Source organism: Rhinichthys klamathensis, unplaced genomic scaffold, assembly GCF_029890125.1.
Source record: "Rhinichthys klamathensis goyatoka isolate OS25496 unplaced genomic scaffold, OSU_Roscu_1.1 h1tg000430l_1, whole genome shotgun sequence".
Lineage (NCBI taxonomy): Eukaryota > Metazoa > Chordata > Actinopteri > Cypriniformes > Leuciscidae > Rhinichthys > Rhinichthys klamathensis.
The window spans coordinates 460892-471273 of NW_026606926.1; the positions used below are offsets into that span (position 1 = coordinate 460892).

The 10382-nt window shown below is 39.2% G+C and overlaps 1 protein-coding gene across 1 annotated transcript; it reads left to right on the top strand.

The window, feature by feature from the left end:
• Nucleotides 1-1870: 1870 nt before the first annotated feature.
• btg1 (B-cell translocation gene 1, anti-proliferative) lies at nt 1871-9319 on the top strand. Its single transcript, XM_056235729.1, has 2 exons — nt 1871-2274; nt 6047-9319. The coding sequence occupies exons 1-2, from the start codon at nt 2130-2132 to the stop codon at nt 6448-6450; spliced, it is 549 nt and encodes a 182-aa protein (XP_056091704.1). The 5' UTR covers nt 1871-2129; the 3' UTR covers nt 6451-9319.
• The last annotated feature ends 1063 nt before the right edge of the window (nt 9320-10382 follow it).

The following is a 10382-nucleotide window of genomic DNA, read 5'->3' on the forward strand; positions in this document are numbered from 1 at the left end:
CGTCAAGGGGAAAGATTGCGTCAGTTCTAACGGATGAAGGCAATGTTCTCCAAAGAGAGGTCAAGAGCGAGGGATGAAGAAATAACGGCGTGATAAAACATTGTCTCAGTCAAGTGATTCCACAGCTTGTCTTTATATTGGTGTTGTCTTACATAGTCCATCTCATTCACCTTGAGAAAGGAGCTCAAACTCACATATCACATGTCTGCTTTTCTTCTGTTCTCTGTCACGGTCATTATTCTTTTCTTTGAGGAATCTGTATTCCGGTAATGGGACAGTAATTGTCAGAATGGCTTGTTTAATATGGGGTATCACTGTTACTTTTGAGGCATTATGGGCTATGAAAGACTAAGTATAGCACTGTTCTGGTTTCAGCGTTAACATTTAGAGTCAGTTCCCCCCCACCGCTAAAATCCTACCTAAAAGAAACAGGGAAAGCTGATCTCACAGCCCTGCAAAATGCATGAATTCCTCTCATCCCTTCGAGCCCCTTGGACTTGTGGGTGGAGTGAGGGCAGACATAGTGATGTTGTGATTCATCGCTGCCACTAAAATTTTGATTATTTTCAGTCACGCTGGATTTTTCCAGTGCGGGTGAATGGCGGGCGGCTTGGCTGCCATGTTTACCTGAGGCTTTGATTCAGTCGTCTCTGAAACACCCATGGGAGGATTGTTGAATACTAACTGTGAAACAACAAGGTTTCATGGAGTTATAAAATATTGTGATCAAATATAATGAAACGGTAGCCTAATTCTAGTGACTTGCAGGTATTTTTGGACATTGGCATCAAAGAGATTTGCAGAGATCATCTGGCAATTTCAGAATGTAGTTATTTGCTAAATACCGCCATTAGCTGGTCTTGGACCAACCAAGATGTTGGTGTAATTGAATGATAGGTGTGCAGGGCAGGTCAGGTTGAGGCTTGAGTCAGCACACGCTAGTTCAGAGGTGATTTGCCTTTGGCCGCAACAGAAAAAGCAACAGAATTAGGTCAGAATGTTCCTTAGTCACTTTGAAACACCTTCCAGTGGTTTATTCCCACTGGTAAATACATAGCCATGTAAAAACATCCTCCTAACCCGCTGTTCTGAGAAAAGGTTAATGCCAAGGTTTCTCTCAGGGATGAAAACAGGTTGTGGAAATGTACAGTTCCATAACCTAATCACACTGTCATACATTATTAATATTATTATATATTTTTGTCTTTTTTAAGATAAAGTAAATGGCTTAGACAACATATTTTATTCTATTTTTATCACCGCCAGCAATGTTTAAAAGGCACGTGTGTGTAACTGTAAGCTTTGTGTGCAGACAGTAAAAAATAGCCTATATAAGCCTGTTTCTGTCTCAAGTGAACGAAAAATAAAGTAATTGTGACTTTATATATCTCACAATAGGACTTTATATATTATTTTAAACATTTCCCCCCTCAGAGGCAGAAAGAGACTTCCTTAAAACACCTACAGTTTGGTCAGAAAACTTGTGGTTGTGTAGGATGTACAATGTGTCCATTTTAAAAGACTAACATTGGGCCTTCCCCTTGAAGTGAGTGGGGAATTCCAAATATCACTGCAGATGCTAGTAATAAATGCTAAAGCATGCACACCTTTCTTAAATGACAGCCTGAGCCGTTATTATACGTAGGTTATGTACACCAATTTTGTACATGAAATTCAAGTCTTATGTTATGTTGTGGTTCAGTGGAAGGGGTTAAAAACCAGCGCTTTTTTCACATGCTCTGTTTATTTCTAGAGTTGTGACGTAATGAGCGCACTCCTCCGCGCATACGTCACCTCGTCTAAGCGCGGTGATTGGCTGGTTGTTGTTGCTGTTGTTGCTGGTGGTGGAGGGGGCATTACATAAGCGCTGCTCGCTTTCATTACGGTCTACTCTTCTGGAGGACTGTGACCGAGGAGGGTGGTATCCACCTCTATGTGTTTATTCGGACAAAACAACCCCAGTCGAAGCACTGTATCGTCCTGGAACACGTAGCACTCTCCGAGTTTTTCCTTCATCGACAAATAAATGCTCAGCATAGGCATCAGAGAACTAAAACACTCGAAAAACAAGGATCATTTTGCAAAAGGAAACAAAAGCGCATTGGCCATACAGCACACGGAGCCTCTCAATGCATACCCTCTGTGCCCGAGGAACGATGAAGCCAGAAATAAACGCCGCCGTCGGGTTTCTGTCGAGATTCCTGCGGATTAAAGGACATGTGAACGACAGACAGCTCCAGACATTCAACCAGACCCTACAGGACATCCTGGCAGGTAAGTATCGTTCTCTACACACGGATATGAACTTCATCATATCCACGTTCTATTCATGCGTCGTTTGTTTGTGAAAAATGTGGAAAACATCGATCTCTTTGTTTATCAGTTAATTTATGTGCTTTGGCCACATAGGCGGAAGCGCGCGGAGGCTTTGCGCACGAACATAAACAGGCGAAACCCTCGACACAAACAGAGACCCAAAGAAAGATATAAAAGGACAAAAGATATAGTTGTTTATAAACGTGTGTGTATAACTTAGAGACGAAATCGTAATTAATAGCTCAGTTTATCGACGGACTATTTGTTTAGTTCATAAAATGGATGCATTGGGTTCTTTAGACATCATATGGCAAGCCGAGATTACATTTATTCCATTAAACTAATAGGTATGATTTTGTTAATATTACGTGGCCTATTCTTAATTACTAGAACGCAATCAAATAGTGAATTGTATCTCACTAGTAAGTACTTAAATATTGGCTAGTATGCCTTTAATTTTTAATTTATTTGTAATCATTCCAGTAGTGAGTAATATCTATTTATTAACTTAGTATTATTTATTTATTACATACTTGTACCTATTTGAATGCTATTAGTCACTAGCCCAGCCCTAGTCACTATAAAGTGATTATTCGGTTGTTATTGGTAACAAACTTAGATTTGTGCCATAACATTTTATGGAGAATCTTTGCTAGTTAACTTAATTGGTGAGATTGAGGAAAAATTGCTAATTAATATCGGATTACTGGGTAGTAATTAAAAAAATATCTATATAAAATTAGATACTAGTTAGTTATAAGGAATAAATGTTAAAATGGCTTGCCATATGCTGTTGGCAGTAAATTACGTAATGCACAGCAAGACTGGAGATATGAAATGTAGGGTTAATGTTTCATCTCTTTTGCACACTGATAATAGTGTGTATAATTGTGCCTGTGTTTCGTTATAATAAACATTTAAGGACACACCGTTCTAACAAGTTGAATAGCCAATTTCGTCTGTTTTGTGTTCAACTGGAAATGTTTGTAAATGGAAAGTTTTAACTACATTACAGTTCTTTACAATTTATGTTAGTTTTCCTAACAAAAATTAGATCAAATAAAAGAAAAAAGGTGTAAAGACAGAATTAGAATAACAATGAATTATTATTGTTTATTGTTAGCCATACAAAAATAATATCTGTTCTTTTAACGTTGTTGTCCTTTCCCCATTTTGTCACCCATCTTTTTCCTGTTTTTTTTTTTAACGGAATAGGATTTTTTTTTAACCCATCATTCCGACTCATAAGACAAAAACAAATACAATAGAATAAAAATGTGGTTTGCAATTGAAATAGCAATCAAACATAAAATCTACCAACATCATAATAGAAGTTATTTTACACAAATACACGTGTTTGCAGTCAGATGTGGAACTAAATGTTTCAAGTAAGCTATGTATTTATATAAATATTTTTTATTTAGTACTATAACCTTTTATTTTATTTTTGTTTTGTTTTCCTCATTTTGGGAAAAGGCAGTCACTAAATGCTCTTTAGGTAAACAACTGATGTTTTGGCCCCAGTCAGACAAAATGGCCGTCGATGGAGGAAGCGAGGCTAGTGTGGGGGGTTCGGGGGCTAGTTGCACATCACATATTACTGTTGCAGAGGACTTCATAATGTTTAGATTTTCTCTTTCCTTCCTTTCTCGGCTGTCTCAACCCAGCATATGTCCACACAATGGAACAAAGACTCATCATAATCCCCATAGGGTAGAAAAAGTGGGTTAGTTCCTTCTCCACACAGTTCAAATGTGAGTGTATAAGAAAGGATTGCCAGATTGAAAAAAAAAAACAGGTGTTGTGTAAGATGTATCTGAAAATCTGTCTCTGCTTCCTGTTCGCTAATCACATCACTAAATACACGTTCGTCACGGCTTTGTCCTAATTCCCAACCTTACAGCAAGCCTTCTTTCACAAATAAAACTCCCTAATTCAGCCACCACACGGTCCAAAGGTTATCTTGATGTTGACGAGCAACGTTTTCACTTCGTTAAACATTTTGTACGTGTAGTACGAGCATTGTTGGGGTTTGGGTTCCATCCAGAGTTGTGGGTGGGTTGATTTGCATTGATCATTGTGTACAGGGCTTTTAGGAGAATGGGACGGCACGTCACAGACGGTACACAGGCGTCATTATCTAACCCAAGTCTACAGGTGGCCTGTGGGGGCCTGGCTTATTTAGAGCCGTACAAAGAGGCTTGAGACCCATCCCTCTGTCTTCTGTTCTCCACCTGTCACCCAATACACCGAGCCAGAAGGGAAAAAAAATGCAATTGCGAAAAGTCATTTTCTTTTTTGAAAAACAAGACCTTTGTGTAGGTTGTGACTGAGCATTAGAAGTCGTGATATTATGTTTAGCCTCATTTCTTAACATACTCGCACGTATAATACATTGAAACGAATTAGCTCAAAAGAAATGGACAAAAACGTCATCTACTAGCAAAAAGCAAAGCTGATCCATTTGAAACCGTGATGTTTGATGAAATCAGGTTGTTTAAATGGGACACTTTGTCTTTAAGAGGAGGGTCCCTCCCCCTCCAGCTGCTCTGCCAGGACTTCAGCCTTTTGCTCTCGTTGTGTTTGAAGACTTTGTGACTTGCAGGCCAAAAGGGGATTGAGCAATCAAATGGCCCTCTCTCTCTCCGTCACGTAGGCTTTGGACACAGATGGTTAATGGTTGTTTATCTGTGTTCTACCAACAATCATTTCACACTGTGAAAAATATCCTTTCTAGACTTGCGCCATCTTTTTGCTGCTACATTTGCTGCCTAACAAGGCCAAACTATCATATTGCAGAATGCGTGTTTTTTAATACAGTGTTCGTTCGATTTATTATGGGTAGGGATAAGTATTATTCCTGAATAACGAAGTTGATTTTCTTTTTGTTTCTAAATATATAAGCATACAAGTCCTTTTCCATATAATATTTGTTTTGTTGTTGTTGCTAGAATAACACATGCTTTCGAAAAAAGTTTATGAAGGACTCTGAAACTTAATAATTTTTTATTATTTAAAAATGTTGGAATTGAAAGATTTCAAACTATAGAAGAAAATTCTGGAACTTAGTAAAGTGTACAAAAAAAAACTAACCGTTAACCATTGTCTTGGTGTCTACTAAGCTTAGGGATGCACAATATATTGGGACTATATAGGTTTTCGGGCCAATATTAGTAATATTACCTGAATATATTATTAATATTATAATATAATATTAATGTTATTTAAAAATGCATGTTCATTTCCACCTAAAATGATATGCAGCTCTCGCTTAAAATGAATAGTGTTCTTTAATAACACTTGCCTAACACAACTTTTTAATAGATTTCTTTTTAATTGGTATTATCAGCCAGAGTTTTGATTTGCTACCCCAAATTAATTGAATTAATAATTTGTGTGATATTATTCTTCAATAATACTCAATTTAATAAGCAGAATTTGTAGCAGATCTTAAAATAAATATCTTTTATATACATCATAATTAATATTTATAATTTATGATGACTACTTAATTTAATAGATTGACTAACTTAATAACGCCCATGACTTGTCGGCTATAGTTTTAATGTCAGTACAGTTGAATAAATAATTAGCAAGTTCCACAGAACAAATCTTACACAACATTTCAGTGAATTCATTTTTTGTGCATTGCTTTGTTTACCATTGCTTTTTATTTATTAGTTTAAATATGGACGATTACATAACCACCCCCTCTGTCTCTCTCCTACAGAGCAATACAAACACCACTGGTTCCCAGATCGTCCCAACAAGGGTTCTGGTTATCGCTGCATACGTATCAACCACAAGATGGACCCTCTGGTGGGACAGGCTGGTCAGCGTATTGGCCTGAGCATCCAGCAACTCTACCTGCTGCTTCCTAGTGAGCTCACATTGTGGGTCGACCCATTTGAGGTGTCCTACCGCATCGGAGAGGACGGCTCAATCTGCGTGCTCTACGAGTCCCTCCCAATTACCAACGGAAACCCCAGCGTTACCACTGGAAACGGCCACCCCTCCTCCTCTGTCTCCCAGGTATCCCCCATGGTGGACAGTCGCATTAGCTGCAAGGAGGAACTAATGGTTATGGGTCGCACCAGCCCCGCTAAAACCTACATGATGACTGTGTCCAGCTAAATGGTTCACAGAAATCATTTTTAAGAAATAAAAAAGAGAGAAAGGAGAAGAAGAAGAAAAAAAAAACAGGATGTGTCCTATCGTCCAGGTGATGGAAACCTCGTAGGTTTAATTTTCACTCGTTTGGTTGTCTGTTCTGTTATTGTGTTGGATCTACCAGAGGCTCGACCCTGGGGCAGCTAATGAAGACCTGAAACATCGCACGGCCCCCCAGCTCACAGAAGGGGGCTTTTTCTGCCATCGTCTGTCGATGTTGACTTTGCACTTTCGCTTTCACGGTTTATGTTATCGCATAAACACAAACTCCCTCTAAAATGTTTAGGAATTGCACTCAGAATCCTATTTCATCATCTCTCCGTTTTCTCTCGTTGAGCTGAAGCCCAGACCTTCGGGAAGCCGTGCCAGACCTGAGTAGCCGCTACGAGCCTCTTTTTTTTTTCTTTTTTTTTTAAACCTCACTTTTTTGGACCACAAAGCGGTACTTTTGTCTCTTTTCTCAGTGTCTGGCACACAACCGGAGCTCCTTTTGGGCTTCAGGTCGACGTGAACCGGTTTCAAACCGCCTTCATCCTGTACACTGCCGCGATGGAATACCTGTGTCATACTGTTACCCACTCTAGCCGTCAATGGCACTGTGATGCAAAGGTTCTCATGCTTGTAGCTTTTTCTAGGGGCTCCCTCCTGGATGAATGTAATTTCTAACAAAAAAGAGAAAAAAAAACTCAAGAAAAATCCAACAACGACAAAACATTTGATTTATTTAAGCCCCTTGTCATACCAAAATGAAAGATGTAGCAAAGTTTTTGTATTTTTTTTTTTACTTGGAGCAGATGTGGTCTTCACTTTCTGCCTGGTTTAGAAAGGACGTTGAATGCACTTTGACATTTTAGACTGTGTGGGATGACGTTTTGATTTGACCCAGCTGCATTCCATCGCGCACCTCCTCATTCAGTTGTCGTAAATCGCTTTCTCTGCTTGCGCTCTGCACAGGGCGACGTGGTTGCAATATTTTCAAAGCTGAGGGAGACATTGCAATCCCAGGTTGTTCTCTCTAGCCAATTTTTATCCTTTCAATTGACTGATTCAGGCTGTTCGAGATTAGTTGTCAATCACTAGGACTTCATTTACGGCCAGTACATGGCCAACAAGAAAGGGCGTCGAAAAACGGACCAATGTTCCCATCTCCTCGCAGAATCGCAGGGCCAGTGGTGCTCGGTTGTTACGGAGGGTGTCCCGACGCACTTTCCAAACAGGCGTCACCTGTCTCAGTCTTAACTAGGAGTGCGCGGTCAAAACATATCACCTCCCTCTGTCGGCTGGGCGAAGGAGGGGGTAGGACCCTCACATCAGGGCAGCTACAATCCTCTCCGGCCCCCTTCTCGCAGCCTGGTGGAGAGTTTTTATGCCAGCACACACACACACACACACCAAGCGCACTCCAAACCCCACTGAGCCTTACGTACAGGGCCGAGTCGGGACGGGAAGAGATGCTAATACGGGATGCTCCTGGTCTCTGGCTGATTCTGTTTACATTGGTGTAAGTTGGTGGAAATAAGCGGGTTGCAGGCTTTGCGTGCGTTTATGTGTGCGACAAACTGCTCTTGCCTTAGCCGTTAAACTGCCGAGACAGGGTGCTGATGATCAGTCCTATGTGTGCTAATACTTTTGACCCTCGAGGACCATGGGTAACGCCGGGTTGTCGATGCACTGCCGTCCCTTTCTGTCTCGTTTTGCTCAAGCCATTATTTTAGACGGGTGGAAAGTCTGTTTTTAAATCAAAATTGACATTTTAAGCATGGGTCGAACCCTAATATTCGGACACAATTCGCCATCCCACCCCTCTGAATGCTTTGAAATCTGACACGTGGCCCCCTTCGCCTGATGGTTTTACCTTTGAAGCTTTTTAACCACATTCTGGTGATCTCAACCAAATTGGAACAGACAATTTAAGTGTTTTTTAGATCTGCAGCTTTTAAACTACTACTAGCTACTTTCCCCCTCCTCCACTGAAATAACATCAGCAAACCGTTTCTATTCTCCGTTTCAGTTCAGTAAATGTTTGCACACAAGTTTTAAGTATCGTTGTAAGTCTGAACTCTAGTATACTCGGAGGCTAGAGCACATGAAATGCACTAATAGGTTAAACATTGAAGTTATGTGACTTTGAGACCGAAGCGTCTCGATTGGAATGTATTGCCAAGCTCAGGCCACAGACATTCATTGAAACCCTTATGGATGTTAAGATGTGAAAAACAGAAGGGAATGATTCGGTTGGGAATTTTGTTGGTCATTTCAGAAGTGATTTGCGTTATTGCCACTTTCGCATCTGAGGTGGTTCCATATTTGTAGAATGTATTGTTATTGTACAACATATGGTAGACTAAGTACATAACCATACATATGGGAAGTGCCAATAATTGATATTTTGCTGTGTGTAGACGTGTTCCTTTTTGTATTTCATATTTTAACATGAATTCCTCTTTCATAAGTGAAGCCATTTGTGTAAGGAGTGTTGGAGAGGACCAAAGTTGTTTTGGTAATATATAAATCAGTTTCCATGCTCTGTGCTGATAGACTTTCCGTGTTTGTTTTTTCCCCCCTCTATTCCTTTCTTTCTTTTTTTTTAAATTAAAACAAAAAAGAAAAAATTCTGAGCAACCCAAGATAAAGCTGTCTGTATCTTGTGATTTTTCCCGTCTGTACATCTCTTGTGTTCATTATTTTCCTCATTCTTGGGTATGTTGTGATGAACTGCTGTAAATTTGTACAGTTCATGTAAATTGATTGTGCGGAAGTTGTACAGATTTCTATATTTTGGAAGAAAAGTTTTTTTCTCTGTAATAAAAGATTTCCTATCTTGGCAATGTTTTCCCGTGGATCTGGTCTTATTATTTATCAAAACACTCTAACATATGCTTTCATGTTTCATTAGCTTATTCTTTGTCTTGGATGAAATTTAGTATAACAGCACGGGGATGCGACAGTTTTGTATCACAGACCAGAGAATGCTGATATTCTCCGCTCCAGTTCGGCCGTTTTAGACAAATATGCCAGACGTTATATTAGTAACCAGGCCCTGATGTCACTGACCTGCTTTGAGTTTTTCCTCTATTAAGACAAAGAAAGGAAGTCTGTATGGACGTCAGTAGAGAGCATGAGTCTAGTACAGCTGCGTTTTGAAAATAATAGACTCAACCAACATTAACCAGCTTAAAGTTAATTACAAATGATCACTGTTACTCATTAATCTGTAACTCATTAATATGTGGAAAAGCATTTGGCCGTTCTTATGTGCTTTGACTATATAAATGGTATAAACTATAAACATATTTTTTCAATTACGCATGAAGTTTATTTAATTTTAACTCAACGGGATTCCTCACTTTGTTACAATTCCACTTAAATTAATTTTTCAATTACACATGACGTTTATTTACTTAATAATTTTAACGGAATGGGTTTCCTCACTTTTTTTAAGTTAAGTCATCTGATCACTTTTTACAGTGTAACGACAGACGAAAGATATCATCGGAATCATTTGCGTTTTTTCATTCGGCACCCGACTTTAAAGAGATTGAACATTTATTGTGGCAGATGACAATGCAGCACTTGCCTATAATAAATAGAAAGTTATAGTCTGTTGATGTGGATAATAATATTGTTATAGTTATCATTCTTGGTGTGAACAGGCCTTTGGCCCTAGGGTTCAAGCTTCAGCTAGTTAGCAGTTAGCGCTTGATTGTAGGTGCTGAAAACATCACCAAAATATCCTCTGTACTATAATGAAATACTAGCAATATGGTAAGCAAGCTAATAGCACTATTAGCTATATTGCTATTAGCTTCCTTACCACATTGCCAGGATTTCATTATAGTACAGAGGATATTTTATCAGTATATTTTTTTCCTCAGTTGGGTCTTAAAAATGTGCAA

Coding starts and splice junctions, on each gene's coding strand:
- btg1 (XM_056235729.1), top strand. CDS start 2,130: ATGCATACCCTCTGTGCCCGAGGAACGATGAAGCCAGAAATAAACGCC. Junction 2,275..6,046: donor CCTACAGGACATCCTGGCAG/GTAAGTATCGTT, acceptor TCTCTCCTACAG/AGCAATACAAACACCACTGG.